General features: G+C 42.9%; 1 protein-coding gene across 1 annotated transcript in view; it reads right to left on the bottom strand.

The window, feature by feature from the left end:
• Positions 1-12,067: 12,067 nt before the first annotated feature.
• LOC311117046 (POU domain, class 2, transcription factor 2-like) overlaps positions 12,068-18,406 on the bottom strand; it is a gene marked incomplete at its 5' end in the record, with an annotated part of 43,699 nt that continues 37,360 nt past the window's right edge. The window contains 11 exons of the mRNA XM_084157477.1: positions 12,068-12,384; positions 12,924-12,997; positions 13,791-13,938; positions 14,127-14,175; positions 14,540-14,731; positions 15,000-15,290; positions 15,510-15,704; positions 16,031-16,128; positions 16,329-16,455; positions 16,726-16,944; positions 17,281-17,394. Coding sequence (XP_084013603.1) covers positions 12,086-12,384; positions 12,924-12,997; positions 13,791-13,938; positions 14,127-14,175; positions 14,540-14,731; positions 15,000-15,290; positions 15,510-15,704; positions 16,031-16,128; positions 16,329-16,455; positions 16,726-16,944; positions 17,281-17,394 — 1,806 coding nt within the window. The 3' untranslated portion in view covers positions 12,068-12,085. The remainder of the gene's footprint in view (positions 12,385-12,923; positions 12,998-13,790; positions 13,939-14,126; positions 14,176-14,539; positions 14,732-14,999; positions 15,291-15,509; positions 15,705-16,030; positions 16,129-16,328; positions 16,456-16,725; positions 16,945-17,280; positions 17,395-18,406) is intronic.

Raw genomic sequence — 18,406 nt, 5'->3', positions numbered from 1 at the left:
ACACTATGCCACCCACATTTGCCACCCACTAATTTACTAGAAAGTCTGCACAAAGTCTGACCAAACTCCAAACCACAGTGTAGTTATAGCATACTATAGCTGAGTTTGGGTTCATCATGACGATATTAAAAATTATACCATAATAACTTACACCTATTTCAAAATAAAGTAACAATAGCGTTCATGACTGAACAGTGGAAAGCAGTTGAAAGTATATATATATCAGTGGATGCTCCTCAGAGGAGGAAGGGGAGGACCATCCTCCTCAGTGAATTTCATAAAAAAATAAAATAAAACTATACTAAATATAATCACGTCACCAAAAAAAAGTATTAAAACACACTATTTTGCAAAGAAGGTGTACAGTAGCCTCCACAGCACTCTGTAGGGTAGCACCATGGTGTAGCCGGAGGACAGCTAGCTTCCGTCCTCCTCTGGGTACATTGACTTCAATACAAAACCTAGGAGGCTCATGGTTCTCACCCCCTTCCATAGACTTACACAGTAATTATGACAACTTCCGGAGGACGTCCTCCAACCTATCAGAGCTCGTGCAGCACGAACTGACATGTTGTCCACCCAATCAAAGGATCAGAGAATGAATCTAGTACTGAAAGCATAAGCTACAGCTAGCTAGCACTGCAGTGCATAAAATGTGGTGAGTAGTTCAAATCAAATCAAATCAAATTGTATGCGCCGAATACAACAGGTGTAGACATTACAGTGAAATGCTTACAAGCCCTTAACCAACAATGCATTTATATATATATATATATATATATATATATATATATATATATATATATATATATACAGTGGGGAGAACAAGTATTTGATACACTGCCGATTTTGCAGGTTTTCCTACTTACAAAGCATGTAGAGGTCTGTAATTTTTATCATAGGTACACTTCAACTGTGAGAGACGGAATCTAAAACAAAAATCCAGAAAATCACATTGTATGATTTTAAAGTAATTCATTTGCATTTTATTGCATGACATAAGTATTTGATACATCAGAAAAGCGAAACTTAATATTTGGTACAGAAACCTTTGTTTGCAATTACAGAGATCATACGTTTCCTGTAGGTCTTGACCAGGTTTGCACACACTGCAGCAGGGATTTTGGCCCACTCCTCCATACAGAACTTCTCCAGATCCTTCAGGTTTCGGGGCTGTCGCTGGGCAATACGGACTTTCAGCTCCCTCCAAATATTTTCTATTGGGTTCAGGTCTGGAGACTGGCTAGGCCACTCCAGGACCTTGAGAGACACTCCAGAGCCACTCCTTTGTTGCCTTGGCCGTGTGTTTTGGGTCATTGTCATGCTGGAAGACCCAGCCACGACCCATCTTCAATGCTCTTACTGAGGGAAGGAGGTTGTTGGCCAAGATCTCGCAATACATGGCCCCATCCATCCTCCCCTCAATACGGTGCAGTCGTCCCCTTTGCAGAAAAGTATCCCCAAAGAATGATGTTTCCACCTCCATGCTTCACGGTTGGGATGGTGTTCTTGGGGTTGTACTCATCCTTCTTCTTCCTCCAAACACAGTGAGTGGAGTTTAGACCAAAAAGCTCTATTTTTGTCTCATCAGACCACATGACCTTCTCCCATTCCTCCTCTGGATCATCCAGATGGTCATTGGCAAACTTCAGACGGGCCTGGACATGCGCTGGCTTGAACAGGGGGACCTTGCATGCGCTGCAGGATTTTAATCCATGACGGCGTAGTGTGTTACTAATGGTTTTCTTTGAGACTGTGGTCCCAGCTCTCTTCAGGTCATTGACCAGGTCCTGCCGTGTAGTTCTGGGCTGATCCCTCACCTTCCTCATGATCATTGATGCCCCACGAGGTGAGATCTTGCATGGAGCCCCAGACCGAGGGTGATTGACCGTCATCTTGAACTTCTTCCATTTTCTAATAATTGCGCCAACAGTTGTTGCCTTCTCACCAAGCTGCTTGCCTATTGTCTTGTAGCCCATCCCAGCCTTGTGCAGGTCTACAATTTTATCCCTGATGTCCTTACACAGCTCTCTGGTCTTGGCCATTGTGGAGAGGTTGGAGTCTGTTTGATTGAGTGTGTGGACAGGTGTCTTTTATACAGGTAACGAGTTCAAACAGGTGCAGTTAATACAGGTAATGAGTGGAGAACAGGAGGGCTTCTTAAAGAAAAACTAACAGGTCTGTGAGAGCCGGAATTCTTACTGGTTGGTAGGTGATCAAATACTTATGTCATGCAATAAAATGCAAATTAATTACTTAAAAATCATACAATGTGATTTTCTGGATTTTTGTTTTAGATTCCGTCTCTCACAGTTGAAGTGTACCTATGATAAAAATTACAGACCTCCACATGCTTTGTAAGTATGAAAACCTGCAAAATCGGCAGTGTATCAAATACTTGTTCTCCCCACTGTATATACAGTGGGGGAAAAAAGTATTTAGTCAGCCACCAATTGTGCAAGTTCTCCCACTTAAAAATATGAGAGAGGCCTGTAATTTTCATCATAGGTACACGTCAACTATGACAGACAAAATGAGAAAAAAAATTCCAGAAAATCACTTTGTAGGATTTTTTATGAATTTATTGGCAAACGATGGTGGAAAATAAGTATTTGGTCAATAACAAAAGTTTCTCAATACTTTGTTATATACCCTTTGTTGGCAATGACACAGGTCAAACGTTTTCTGTAAGTCTTCACAAGGTTTTCACACACTGTTGCTTGTATTTTGGCCCATTCCTCCATGCAGATCTCCTCTAGAGCAGTGATGTTTTGGGGCTGTCGCTGGGCAACACAGACTTTCAACTCCCTCCAAAGATTTTCTATGGGGTTGAGATCTGGAGACTGGCTAGGCCACTCCAGGACCTTGAAATGCTTCTTACGAAGCCACTCCTTCGTTGCCCGGGCGGTGTGTTTGGGATCATTGTCATGCTGAAAGACCCAGCCACGTTTCATCTTCAATGCCCTTGCTGATGGAAGGAGGTTTTCACTCAAAATCTCACGATACATGGCCCCATTCATTCTTTCCTTTACACGGATCAGTCGTCCTGGTCCCTTTGCAGAAAAACAGCCCAAAAGCATGATGTTTCCACCCCCATGCTTCACAGTAGGTATGGTGTTCTTTGGATGCAACTCAGCATTCTTTGTCCTCCAAACATGACGAGTTGAGTTTTTACCAAAAAGTTATATTTTGGTTTCATCTGACCATATGACATTCTCCCAATCCTCTTCTGGATCATCCAAATGCACTTCAGACGGGCCTGGACATGTACTGGCTTAAGCAGGGGGACACGTCTCGCACTGCAGGATTTGAGTCCCTGGCGGCGTAGTGTGTTACTGATGGTAGGCTTTGTTACTTTGGTCCCAGCTCTCTGCAGGTCATTCACTAGGTCCCCCCGTGTGGTTCTGGGATTTTTGCTCACCGTTCTTGTGATCATTTTGACCCCACGGGGTGAGATCTTGCGTGGAGCCCCAGATTGAGGGAGATTATCAGTGGTCTTGTATGTCTTCCATTTCCTAATAATTGCTCCCACAGTTGATTTCTTCAAACCAAGCTGCTTACCTATTGCAGATTCAGTCTTCCCAGCCTGGTGCAAGTCTACAATTTTGTTTCTGGTGTCCTTTGACAGCTCTTTGGTCTTGGCCATTGTGGAGTTTGGAGTGTGACTGTTTGAGGTTGTGGACAGGTGTCTTTTATACTGATAACAAGTTCAAACAGGTGCCATTAATACAGGTAACGAGTGGAGGACAGAGGAGCCTCTTAAAGAAGAAGTTACAGGTCTGTGAGAGCCAGAAATCTTGCTTGTTTGTAGGTGACCAAATACTTATTTTCCACCATAATTTACAAATAAATTCATTAAAAATCCTACAATGGGATTTTCTGGAATTTTTTTTCTCAATTTGTCTGTCATAGTTGACGTGTACCTATGATGAATATTACAGGCCTCTCTCATCTTTTTAAGTGGGAGAACTTGCACAATTGGTGGCTGACTAAATACTTTTTTGCCCCACTGTATATATATATATTTTTTTTAAAGAATAAAAGCAAATAACTAAAGAGCAGCAGTAAAATAACAGTAGGGAGGCTATATACAGGGGGGTACCGGTGCAGAGTCAATGTGCGGGGGCACCGGCTAGTCAAGGTAATTCAGGTAATATGTACATGTGGGTAGAGTTAAAGTGACTCAAAGAGAGAAAGACAATAGTTGAAGAGTTTTGAACAAATTAATTTATTCAAAAATGAAGAAGCAAGAGAGAAATAGAGAGAGAGAGATTTAGTGAAATGTTTTCTCACTTTCAGTTTCACTTACTTAGCTAGCAAATGCAGCTAGCTAGTTCAGCCCACAGAAGGATGCTATGTTAGCTAGCTGGCTATGACTATCCAACACAACATTGGAACTCAAGGTAAGCTTTTGGTTTTACATATGTATTGCCACCGGGGCCCGCTGGTGTAATTGCTTAGACTGTACACTGTAACGTTACTGCATGATTGTAGTGGGTTTACTAACGCGAGAGTTCTATTAGCTATGTTGACTATGACATTACTTTAGCAAATATGGTGACAACGATGTAGGCTGTGTGTAGCGGTTTGGCTTGGAAAGTTTTTTTTACCTGGTCACATACAGCTGATGTGTTGTCCATTGAAGTCCACAAGCAATGGGAAGAGGTGAGAGGAGGAGAGCGCATAGACGTGAGAAGGAATACGTGGCTACTATGAAAGTGAACTGTGTTTACACATGATCAAGGGTGTATTCATTCCACAGATTCTGTTGAAAAACGTTTCTTAAACGGAACAAAACGTGGATAAACATACCTGAATTTGTCCAATACAAACTCTTGTTTGCAACTGTTGGACTAATGATTACACCCTAGCTCAGCTAGATGCAGGCAAGGGTGTGCGAGGCGGTATTGAATGTCACTGTCAGTCCATGTGTCATTGTCTGTCACCTCAAATTTGTCTCTTGACCTGTGTGCACCTACATTGTAAACTTTCATTCATAGGCTAGGTTGTAGCAACCCCATGATGGGGAATGTGAGTATAATGTAGTAGCCTAAACCTATCCATGTTACATTGAACTGGGTGAATGGAATATGAATGACAGTCATCCAATATGCTGTAATAGAAATAAGGCCAAGCTGATGAAAAAAAAATTGTCTTCCCTCATCTTAAACGGCACTGAACACCACTGATATATATATATATATATATATATATATATACGAAGTATGTGGACACCCCTTCAAATGAATGGATTCGGCTATTTCAGCCACACCCGTTGCTGACAGGTATATAAAATTGAGCACACAGCCATGTAATCTCCATAGACAAACATTGGCAGTAAAATGGCCTTCCTGAAGAGCTCAGTGACTTTCAACGTGGCACCGTCATAGGATTTCCAACAAGTCAGTTCTTCAAATTTCTGCCATGCTAGAGCTGCCCCAGTCAATTCTAAGTGCTATTATTGTGAAGTGGAAACGTCTAGGAGCAACAACGGCTCAGCGGTGCTGAAGCGCGCAGCGCGTAAAAATCGTCTGTCCTCGGTTGCAACACTCACTACAGAGTTCCAAACTGCCTCTGGAAGCAACGTCAGCACAAGAACTGTTAGTCGGGAGCTTCATGAAATGGGTTTCCATGGCCGAGCAGCCACACACAAGCCTAAGAACATGTGCAATGCCAAGCGTCGGCTGGAGTGGTGTAAAGCTCGCCGCCATTGGAATCTGGAGCAGTGGAAACACGTTCTCTAGCATGACGAATCACGCTTCACCATCTGGCAGTCTGACTGACTAATCTGGTTTTGGCAGATGCCAGGAGAACCCTTCCTGCCCCAAGGCATAGTGCTAACTGTAAAGTTTGGTGGAGGAGGAATAATGGTCTGGGGCTGTTTTTCATGGTTCGGGCTAGGCCCCTTAGTTCCAGTGAAGGGAAATCTTAACGCTACAGCATACAATGACATTCTAGACGATACTGTGCTTCTAACTTTGTGGCAACAGTTTGGAGAAGGCCCTTTCCTGTTTTAGCATGACAATGCCCCCGTGCACAAACAGAGGTCCATACAGAAATGGTTTGTTGAGAACGGTGTGGAAGAATTTGACTGGCCTGCACAGAGCCCTAACCTCAACCCCATCGAACACCTTTGGGATGAATTGGAACACCCGACTGCGAGCCAGGCCTAATTGCCCAACATCAGTGCCTGACCTCACTAATGCTCTTGTGGCTGAATGGAAGTAAGTCCCCGCAGCAATGTTCCAACAACTAGTGGAAAGCCTTCCCAGAAGAGTGGAGGCTGTTATAGCAGCAAAGGGGGGACCAACTCCATATTAATGCCCATGATTTTGGAATGAGATGTTTGACGAGCAGGTGTCCACATACTTTTGGTCATGTAGTGTATCTAGTCTAGAGACATTGGACCTCTAACCTACTTTTCTTTGTGTACCTACTACTCTTATCAAGGTCTCTATTTTGTATATAGACACAGTTATTCATGAGTTCACCGACTTAGAGTTCTCTTGACCAAAACTAGTAATAGGGTTTCAAGGATAAGACAATATACTGTATTCTTCCCCTGATGCAGAAATACCCATTTGGATCCCTTTTTTGGTCAATAAAACAATGTTAACTGTGAACTATGATTGAACTCAGCTTAAAATGTAGTTCAAAATACTACTTTAAATCTACATACTGGCACCACAAAAGTATCTCTTTAGTCATATGCTAGACATTCAATAACTGGTTTTGCTGGAATGAATACCTATTTGAAAACACCAAGAGGGCGAATAAATAAAAGACATGGACAGATTGGTCTAAATTCGCACTTTATTATTAACACTTACTGTTTCATTTGTCCACCTTCCCCCAAACAACAGGCACACCCATAGCGATGAGTAAGGGACAGTTTAACAGTTGGGAACAAAATAAAAAAAACTGGTTACTAACTCAGAGAGAGACTTGAGGTAAAAGCAGGTTACTCACAAACAGAAAGGAAATGGGCTCAACAGATACAAAGTTACAGAGCAATGTTTTAGTTATCATCAGCATCATCATCATAGTTATCATCATCATCAAACATCGTATTAAAGAGAACTTTTGGAGTTTTTACCATCAAAAAGAAAAATGCGAATTTTTTATGTGTAAAATAAAAAAGGTTGATGGAGCTCTTTGGTTTTCACTATTGAGGTTTTCATTAGTAAAATCTTTCTTTGCCGTCCTCATGAAATTACCTTTGGATTTAAGCTGTATTGTAGAAAAAATATGTTAAAAAAAGAAACAAAGCATATGGGGAAAATGGACTGTTTGTTCTCTCTTTTACTGTATCCACTTTGATGTGATGTGACGTTCAGACATATGTGTTCTCAAGGCCAAAGAAATCTCTTAGTTCATGGAGACCTATAAGTTGAGGATATTCTTAATAAGCACATAAAACAAACATTCATAGCCACTTATAACTACAGTATAAAATGATCACAATTCAAGGCGCATCGCTTCATAGCATTAAGTGCTCTTGAAGACAGTAGTATGTCTTTTGATATCAATGAAGGGTGGTAAATACCATTATGTAGCATTTACAGTCTTTATGAAGACTCCTGAATGTTTATATACACATGGATTAACTGTGTGTGTGTGTGTGTGTGTGTGTTTTGTGTGTGTGGTCTCACTGTGGTGGTTTAACTTTGGTATCATTCTCGGTACACCACAGGAGAGCCCTACACAGGCACACATACTGTACAGTATTAGCATCATGTTAATATCCCACACACACCTTCTCAGAAGAAACATTGCCATAAACACCTCCAATACCCTCACAGCATTGTCAACAGAAATCAAAGACCCACTGAAGGAGAGAGGAGTGGTGTATCTACTTCTGAGGAGTGAGGTCATAGCACGTGTTACCTATAAAATAGAGGAAACTGCTTACAAACTATTCTTTTTTTAAAGTATTCTAAAGTCTTGTTCATCAAACTCAATAGCCAGGCCCGTTATTGTATCCCTCTCCTGAGCCAAGATGACCATGGTCACATGTCTTATTAAAGCTTCTGTCTATTTGGTTTTTCATCACAGAATATGAGGTATATATGATTTCACCCTCACCTTGAAATGAAAGACGAGATCAGAGAGCGAGAGAGAGAAAGAGAGAGCTGGAGAAAGTATGAACATCTAGAGAGATCTAGACGTGTTTGAACTCCTATTGGCACTCACAGGTGTAAGTAGAAAAGCGAAAGAAGACATTTCAGGGGCCACTTTACTCTAAAATGCACCCATTTCATGGATCAGTTTGATAGTCTCTCTCTCTCCCTCTCCCTCTCTCTCTCTCTCTCTTCCTCTCTGTTAGGTTAGGGCTTTTATCAGTTGAGATGGGTTCTGAGAAGACACCCATTACAAGAACAGTCTTTACATTTGGTTTCAGTTTTTGTTTTAAAGCTTGACATTTTTCTTTGTGTTTTAAAGCATTTTGTCTTCTTGTCTTAATCTCAAGATCACCTCTCTCCAAAATAGAACCTCACAACCCCCAGCTATTACAAAGGTCAGAATCCATAAATAGAACAAATAAATTACATAAATGAATGAATCAATAAATAAACAGGTGAGAGTTCATAACATACAAATCATTTGCAAAGAAACCTATCCTCCCCCGTACATGAATAAATACAAATCTTCAAACAAAGATCCCCAGAGAGATAGTTTAAAGCTTTTGGTCTAAAATCAAGTCATCATTACCATCAACATTTTTATCAAGGATCATTTCACAGCCTTTTATACATTAGCAATAAGTATGCAGTAGAACATATATATTTTTTCCTACAAAATCTATTGAAGCACTAACAGATACATTCCCTCTAAAAGTGTATGTCAACTGGTTTTCAGTTGATTTCCGCCCGCCCCTCCCCACAATATTATCATTGGTTGCCTTTAATATCTGCCTATATGTGCCCAAGAATGCCTCACTTCATGTGTGAAGTTCCCTGTCTTTGTCGAACACTATTCTGTGGTACACTAGACAGAACACTGTGTACTGAAACTTTATGGTTTGGTTAATATGCAAGAGAATAACTCTTTCCACACACTCATTCTTTCCCTCCTTTGTTCCCCTGTCACATACACACCCTCCATATCTCACACACAGGTATGTGAGCAATCATGTATGGAAGCATGCCTGAATGCACACGCACGCACAGTACCTTTCTCTCTCAACCAGTCTCTCTATATCTCTATCCAGAAAACCTAGCACAAACACAGTTATTCAACTGTTCCTCTCTGACAATTGTGCATTGGTTTGGTTGGTATTTGGTATGTCTGTGTGTCAAGAAGTTTTGCTTTTGGTATTCAGTTGTGGCTTTTTCACGACATTCTTGATCAAAGAAACATTTTGAAGCTATATTTTCACAGCATTATTTCCAACCACCTAATGAAAAATGCACCACAAAAAAAGAACCCAGACAAGATATGAAAATAGGCAATAAATCACCCCATCATCCCCATTATAAGTAGAAAGCAATGAGACAAAGTCATACAGCAATTGAAAGACAGACCATGAAAAGCAAAAACAAAAAAAATAAAGTTTTTATTCAGTTCAGCGAGGTCATTAGCTATTCCGTCCAGGAAAAGGGTGAACAAAGTGAGGTCACAAATGGAGGAGGGAGGAGAGAGTGAGACGGAAAGAGGGAGCCTCTCTGTCTCAGGCTGTGACAGACAGGGCCTGACCCCTCCCTCTCTCTAAAGCCTCCTCCTCCTCCTCTTCTTTGTCCACGACGTGTTGTATTTGGTTTTTGGTTTCTTATCTGTTCAGTTTAGTCGCTCATACGGAGGTTTTGGTAAGGTTGTTTTTTGGTTTTGGTCCTCCATTCCAGATCGGTTTTCCCCTGCAGTTTCCAACAGATCCTCTTTTTACCTTTGACTCCTTTGGGCAGTCTTTTTGTTTTCTTCTCTTCTTCTTTCTTTGGCCCTTTGACCCCATCTTTCGAGGCAAAGGAGAGGGGCAGAAGGGATGGGGGGCAGGGGGTTGGGGGCTGGGAGGGACGCTGTCACTTTTGTTTTGGTGTGGAGTCGTCCTCTGTTATTGGGTGTTTGGGTTTTGACACTGCTGAGGTCTCTGTTTGAACACTTGTTTCCTGGCTCTTCCAGCCGGGAGAAACAATGCTTTGGTATCCAAGAGTGACTGACTGGAAGTGAATGATATGAAGTTGGTGGAATTATATGAAAATTATATATATAAAAAAAACAGGCAAACAAATATAATGAAAGGCATAAAGGATTATTTTGGTTCAACATCTCGATACATTCTAGTGTAGTCTGGTGTGTATGTGTGTGTGTGTGTGTGTGTGTGTGTCTGTGTGTGTGTGTGTGTGTGTGTGTGTATGTATGTGTACTTGAAGCAACAGGCAGTAGAGTACATTTTGGTGTTCATATAAAGTCTGGTCCATAATTATTGGCACCCTTGATAGAGCAAAAAAGATTGTATAAAATAAATTATTAAAATACTGAGCTATATTGTTGCAAAAAAAAAAAAAAGGATAAATTATGTTATTTTATACAAATACAATTGCTCAGAGAAAGTAATAAAAAAAAATCTAAAAAAGATAGTGATCAAAATGATTGGCACCCCTGTTTTTAATACTCCAGCTTCCTCCCCTTGTGAGGATAATGACACTGAGCCTTCAAACAACAGGTTTTCAATGGGTTTCAAGGCCAGAGACTGAGATGGCCATTGCTAAATGTTGATTTTGTGGTCAATTAACCATTTATATGTACATGTTTTATTAGTGCTTGGGGTTATTGTCTTGCTGTCTTCCAATCTCATAAAACATTTTAGAAAAAGGCTCAGTGTCATTATCCTCACAAGGGGTATTGAAAACAGGGGTGCCAATAATTTTGACACCTATCTTTTAAAGATTTTTTTTGTATTACTTGTTAAACAAAATCTCTTTCTCTGAGCAATTATTCATATAACATAATATAATTTCCCCATTTATTTTGCATACAATATAGTCCAGTATTTGAATTCTTTATTTTATAGAGTCATTATTGCACATCTTTATCAAGGGTGTCAATAATTTTGGACTGAAACAAAGGAGGCAACAATATCTCATCATATTAAACAAATATTGAAGATAATAACCCTAATGGTGATGATTACAATTTACGATGGTCATGACTATGAGGATTCAATTAGAAAAATCAGTAATAAGAAAATAACCCACAAAATAAGTTGTAAAGTTACTAATTGTTATTAGTCTGAGGTGACTGCTAAATCCACAATACAGTTTAATACTGTAACTAGGTTGAAACTGTAGAGCCACTAGAGAGGTAGGTAGAGATATGTGGGAGGACTGACACTACTAAGATATCTATATCAAATCATGTTTAATTTGGTATGACATAACCCAAAGCTCAAATCATATAAAATACAAAAATAAACGTTGTAAAAGAGCATATTACGATGAAATGATACATGTTTTTGGCGTTGTTGAGTGTGGTTGATGTGCTGATCCTGGACAGATCAGAATCATAAGTCTTTTAAGTAAAGCTTTTCTCTCCGTTTTTTTGGTTTCAGTTTTTGGTACTTCGGTTTTGGAGATTTTGGCATGTTTGTCATTTTTGTCTTTGTGTGTTTCCCTCTAGTTTTTTATTTGGTTTTCTTTCCATCCATCCGCTGAAGCTTGTTGAAAGTCTTTCTTTCTTTCCTTCCTTTCCTGTCCTTGCCACCCATCTCTCACACAAAGTCTTAGTTCAGTTCTCATCCCTGCCCTCTTTTTCATCCAGTTTTGTCAGCTCATTTGTTCTTTTCCAGAGAAAGGAATAAATGTACTGCCTTCCACAATGCCACCTCTCCAACTGTATAGATATATCATTTTTTTGGTTTAAATCTCCCCCGTTCTCCTGTTCTCTCCTCCTCTCCATTCTTCCTTGCTCTCTTCTTCCTCTTTCAATCGGTGTATTTTTTTGGCTTTGAAAGACTCTGGGAGAGAGAGCAGAGGCGACAAATGGAGGGAGAGAGAGATGGCTTTGGTTGAAAGGCAAGGTTTTTCTGTAAAGCTCCACTAAAACTCCTCCTCCTCCTCCTTCTGATAGGATCCTTTGGGTTGTGTCGTCGTCACTCGGCCATGGCCCCGCCAAGCGGCGGCGGTGAGGCTTCGCTGAATGAGCAGAAGGAGGCAGGGCTGGAGCAGGGAGAGGCGGAGCAGGAGTCGACGTCCATGCCGCTGGCGCCGGGGGGTGGAGAGGCGCCCCTGGGACTGCCGACCAATCCCACGCCGGCTTGGGGGGACGCCATAGGCAGAAGGGTGTGACGGTTGAAGAATAGGGAGGGGCGAACCCCAGCCCCGCCCAGGATCATCTGACCTCCGGCCTCAAGACTGGAAATGGGCAGCTGCCCACCACTGGCAGCCAGAGCTGAGCCATGATCGAGTTTCAGGGGACGCGGTGAGAGAGGCAGGTGGAAGAATTGATGTGGGAAGAGAAAGGTAGAGGAGAAATAATAAAAGTGAATACACCTACCAGAGATACATGGGCATCGATTTGGGTGACACTGTAACTGATGACATGGTGAGATGAAGGATGGTGATGATGAAGGAGAGACATTGCAACAGATGAGAGAAAGTAGTGTGGGTAGAGCAAGGAGAGCTTAGTTAGTCAGAGCTTGCAGAAAAACTCACGCTTGGCACATACACACAGACACACACGACACTCCCATTATCTACTTGGTGGTGATATGGATGGAATGGGATGGTGTGAAGACATGCAATTTCAATTGATCTGAAATCGCATGTTGAAATGATGGCAAATTGAGGGACATCTTCTTTTCAGAATTGTATCCTATTGACATCAATTCATGATTTACACGAGGCAGCGTTGCGTGCACTTATCAGAAGTCAGAATACCGTCCATAATCTGGATACACACTTTTGTCAGATTTTGTCAGACTAACACACCTTGCATTGTGGCCAGGGGATTGCTGCTGACGAGAGCCTGGTTCATCCCTGTGCTTACTCCCATCATTGTGTTCCTGGAATATGTATGGGTCCATATTCACCCATGTGCACATACACACACATTCAAACACGCACACATTCACACATGCAGAGTTAGAGAAAGGACCAAGAGGGTTAAGTGAAAGCTCATTAATCAAACACCCACATTTATGTCTGTTATGGATACACAACATGTTTTGAATTTATGCATTGGGTCTGACTCTGGGTTGACTAACACGTTCGTGCCTGCAGACAAATATTCATGTTTCTTCATATGTGTGAGAACTTTCAGATTTGCTGCAAAACAGGTGGGGTGACATGACATTCCACATGTAGTCCAATACCATAAATTCCCAGCAAGTCAGTAAATATCACCTCATCCAGTCTCAAAGTTTGCTTTATTGGCTGCGTATGATGTTACAGTGTGTGCAGCGAAATACTTGTCTGTAAATCTCAGAATGTCAGTTACGCTATGTACTCTTGCTGATTGATTAGCGTGCATGTTGGTGTTTATTTGACAACCTGGCAAAGTGATGAAACACAGAAAGGTGTGTTGAGGATACAGTGTTAGGAGTCAGTGTTCAATTCAGCACATGTGCAGTAGTCGTTGAGTGTGCAAGGGACAGAGAGCGGATAGAGTAGACCACCGAATTAGAATGATATAATTAGGGGACACTAACCCAGCGTCTACTATCAAAGTGTGTTTATGTTTGTTGAGTATGAGGGATTGTTCAGTGTTAGATTGAGTAAGTGTAGAACAGTAGTTGAGAGAGAGAGAGAGAGAGAGAGAGAGAGAGAGAGAGAGAGAGAGAGAGCAAGGACACTCACCCAGCGTTCAGGCTGTGGGTACTGAGGGTGGGAGGGGCGGGGCTGGCTGTGCTGTGTGGAGGCGGAGTCATAGAGGAGGAGGCGGAGCTGGTGGCTGCAGAGCCACTGGGGGTCAGAGGGCAGGTCGCCGAGGGCGATGGACTGGTCACTGAGAAAGAGAGAGAGAACCATCAGTAGTAATATGAATGCTATACAGTACATTTGGTTACATTGATAGGTTGCCCCAATGGCCATGGTACTGAGCATCTGCACTTCCACTAAAGGGAATTTAGACCTCTGGCACTTGTGGCCTAGCTTCACAAAAACACAAATGTATCAAAAAATCTATTTCCTCACCTGTTGTGCTGAGGCTGGTGGCAGCCTGGTGCAGCCCCTGACTGGACATCTGGAGGGAGAGGTACAGAAAGAAAGAAAGAAAGAAAGAAAGAAAGAAAGAAAGAAAGAAAGAAAGAAAGAAAGAAAGAAAGAAAGAAAGAAAGAAAGAAAGAGAGAGGTGGATAGGTTGTGAGCAGGAGAGAGACAGAAGAAACGTGCTCTCATGGTGTAACTGTGATGACGTGTGGGTTGGTGTGTAACTTATCACACCTCATACAACAGTGTAGCCATTTGCATGGTGCTGAGAGTGGAGCAGTGCAGGATGGGTTGGGCCACAGGGTCACAGAGGGAGGGGGCATGTCCATAGATATAGAAAGGCCTGCCAATGAGAGGCATGGTGGGGAGGGTGTGGATAGGTGAGTGCAGGGTCATACCATGTGTGGGCTGTAGCAGGGGGGTTTGTGCATCACAGAGGGGGGCTGGCTGGGCAGGGGTGGGGTGGCACTGCAAGGGTTGATGCGCTTCTCTTTCTGGCGTCGGTTGCAGAACCAGACCCGGATCACCTCCTTCTCCATGTTGAGCTGCTGGCCCATCAGGAGGATCTCCTCTGAGTTAGGCTTCTGGTTCTGGAGGGAACGCGGTCAGAAATCATGGTCAAGCATTTTGTCACCGGCCACAAACATTTTATATCGCACAAAGCTGTCAATGTTCCGTTCAACAGTTTCAGCGGTATTTAGAAAATACCAAGCAAGGATAAATATTTTTAAATGAAAAAAAAGTGAAAAAAGTGAAATAAACTTCAATAAACTGTTGGGGACAGAGTCATTGGTTTATGTAGAATGTAATTTGAGTGGGTTCCCCAGGGGTCTGTTGTGGGACCTATCTCTTTCTCACCAAGATGAAGTTGTGCTCTAAAGCCACCCGAACGTTGGTCTCAATGCTGGTGCGTTTCTTCCTGCGGCGCCCCGGCATGCCCTCAAACCCCATCATGGGGGAGGAGAGAGAGTTCGGGCTGGGAAGCATGCTGTCTATCGCCATGGTCTCTGCATCGTTTAGCCACTTCTCAAGCAGAGGCTTGAGCTTGCACATATTCTTAAAGCTCAGGTTGAGGGCCTCGAAGCGAGAGATGGTGGTCTGGCTGAAATCATTCCCATACAGTTTCCCCATCGCCATGCCTACGTCACCCTGAGGGAAGAGAGAATTTGTGTTAAACAGTCATCTTCATTCTGGCCTCTAGCTCCTCCTGACCCCCCCTCACTGCAAACACACATATACACTCTGACCCATGTGAAGTCTAGCTTGATCAAATTGCTCCTGGTTCTCTTGACCTTTATCACAACACATACACACACACGCACACACATGCACACACACACACACACACACATATGCATACAAGCGTACCTGTGTGAAGCCTAGTTTGATGCGTCTCTGTTTGAAGGTGCGGGCGAACTGCTCCAGCTCCTCCAGGTCACTGGGCTCCTCGCCGTGCGGGCCAGAGGTCACCGAGGTCATGGGGGCTGCTGAGGCCCCGGTGGTCACGCCGCCGTCCCCGCTCTTGTCCCTCTGTAATGATGAGAGGCCATCACCATGGCGACGCTACAGTACATGAGACATAAACCCATATCATTCCTGTGGAATTGCGAGGGGTGGCTGGCACACTGACATTAGCAATGTTTAAACTGTATATCAATTCAAACACACTCTGGGTTACTGGTTTTGTTTTGATTAGATCAGTGTTTGGATCAATGCACCAGCACTGATTCAACAGAGCTCTTTGATTTCTGCTTGTAGAGGCAGATCCCTACTGTACTTACAAGTATGTAGTACAGGATGTTTTAAAGTGTAGTCTCAACACACACACACACGGGGAGACACACACAGACACACACACACATTTTAGGTGGTTTTCAATAATACTATACCTGTGCTTGCAGTCCCATCCTGGGTGGAGTAGTTAGAAGACTCCCCTGGCTTTGCTGATGCTGAGGTAGGGGAATTAAATTAGGTGTCGAGAGCAAACCTGAGGAACACAACGGAGAAGCAATTAACACTATTAACACTATTAAAGTATTGTAATTACATGAACACTACTTTATTGTATTTTAACTGTATTATTACAACTTGTTTTAGAACTAAGCAGTTAGATCATAATGCCAAGCTCTACATTATGTTTTGTGCGAAGAGTAAGTCACAGTGTTGATGATGGTGGTTCCCACTTACTTAGTAGGTCCCACTTACCCTGCTGCCCCTGTTGTCCCTGGGCCTGAGGCAGGAGGAACTGAGGAGAATGCAGGTGGTGGCCGGGCATCAGGACTAACTGCTGCAGCTGCAACAGCTGTTGGATATCCTACAGGAGGAAGAGAGAGGGGGAGCAGGAGCGAGAGAGAAAGAGAAAGAGGTCAACAAGTCATGTTTGATTTGCAACATACACACACACCCTTGGAGGAAATATAATGCAAAGAAATGAGCAAAGAACCAAAATGTGCACAGCCCCAGCCTTTAAACTAACATCACCCAAGAGTATATAGAGAAACACTTCTGACATAGATGAATGTTGGTTAGTGCGTTAGATTGACTTAAAGCTGGTCATATCTGATCCGTGACTGGCTGCTCCTACCTGGGCGGTGAGCTGGATAGGCTGAGAGAGGGTGAGCTGGGGCGGGGCTTGCTCCTGTTTGGTCAGCTGTTGTTGCTGCTGCTGCTGATTGGCTTGGGCGGCTGCGTGGGCGGCATGAGCAGCGTGAGCCGCGTTGGACTGCTGCACGGCGGCGGCCAGGAGCTGAGCCTGGGCCTGCTGAAGCAACAGCTGCTGCTGCGCAGGCAAGAGGGCAGCCAGCTGAGGAAGAGGAGGAGGAGGTGGAGGAGAAGGTAGGGTTTGCCCAAAGAGAGGAGGGGGAAAAGCAGTAGAGGTAGAGAAAAATAATAGTGTCACCCAGCATTTGAGCAGGCAGTAAGAGGCAGAGATGGGATCAATTCCATTTTAATTTAGTCAATTCAGGAATGAGGAAGATTTTAATTTGAATTTCCGTTTACTTCCTGAATTGACAGAATTGAAGTGAAATGGAATTCACTCCAACCTTGGAAAGACGCAAGCAAGAGCAAGAGCGAAGCAGATGATGCTTACTGTCTATCACCCTAACCGCCAACACACTACATCTGTGCCAGTGCTTACCCCTGCCAGCTGACTCCCTGCCAACATGAGTTGTGTGTGAGGGTGAGGCGTCTGCTGCTGGGAGGGAGGCGGCACATGGGTGGAGGTCATCTCAGGTCCCGCCTCACTTTTACTCTGCAGGGTGAATAATATCAAACATTGAATAGGGTTAAAACTCAACAGGTAAATACATCAAAAGAATAATCATCAAAATGTTTTGGGACATCTGGTACACAGGCCTCAATCTAGTTGCCAAAATGTGTCCCTTAAATGGACAGAAATATGGTCCAGAAATGACCTGATTGGCGCATAAACATATTTTTTGCCTAAAACTAAGGATCTGGGTGGTTTCATGAGTATCATCTATATATGAACCACACAGCTAACATTCAAGCCAAAACATGACGTAGACCATTAGCAACTAAACTTCCACATTTTCTACGCATACTGTATCACCAGTCACACAACACTGAACAATTAAATCTAGAGTAATGTTAAATAAAACATTTAAAGTTACAAACGTAATCTGCAATAAATACAACTATGTCAACAGATTTTAGCAAATATATTACAAATAAAAAATGGAAATATTACATTTACATAAGTATTCAGACCCTTTACTCAGTACTTTGTTGAAGCACCTTTGGCAGCAATTACAGCCTCAAGACTTCTTGGGTATGACGCTACAAGCTTGGCACACCTGTATTTGGGGAGTTTCTCCCATTCTTCTCTGCAGATCCTCTCAATGTCTGTCAGGTTGGATGGGGAGCGTTGCTGCACAGCTATTTTCAGGTCTCTCCAGAGATGTTCGATCGGGTTCAAGTCCGGCCTGTGGCTGGGCCATTCAAAGACATTCAGAGACTTGTCCCGAAGCCACTCCTGCGTTGTCTTGGCTGTGTGCTTAGGGTTGTCCTGTAGGAAGGTGAACCTTCGCCCCAGTCTGAGGTCCTGAGCGCTCTGGAGCAGGTTTTCATCAAAGATCTCTCTGTACTTTGCTCCATTCATCTTGCCCTCAATCCTGACTAGTCTCACAGTCCCTGTCACTGAAAAGCATCCCCACAGCATGATGCTGGAATACAGATATGCATCAGTTGGTCACAGATACCTTAAAAAAAAAGTAGGGGCGTGGATCAGAAAACCAGTCAGT

Source organism: Coregonus lavaretus (genome assembly GCF_964263955.1).
Source record: "Coregonus lavaretus genome assembly, chromosome: 3".
Classification (NCBI taxonomy): domain Eukaryota; kingdom Metazoa; phylum Chordata; class Actinopteri; order Salmoniformes; family Salmonidae; genus Coregonus; species Coregonus lavaretus.
This window is presented reverse-complemented; position numbering and strand designations above follow the sequence as displayed.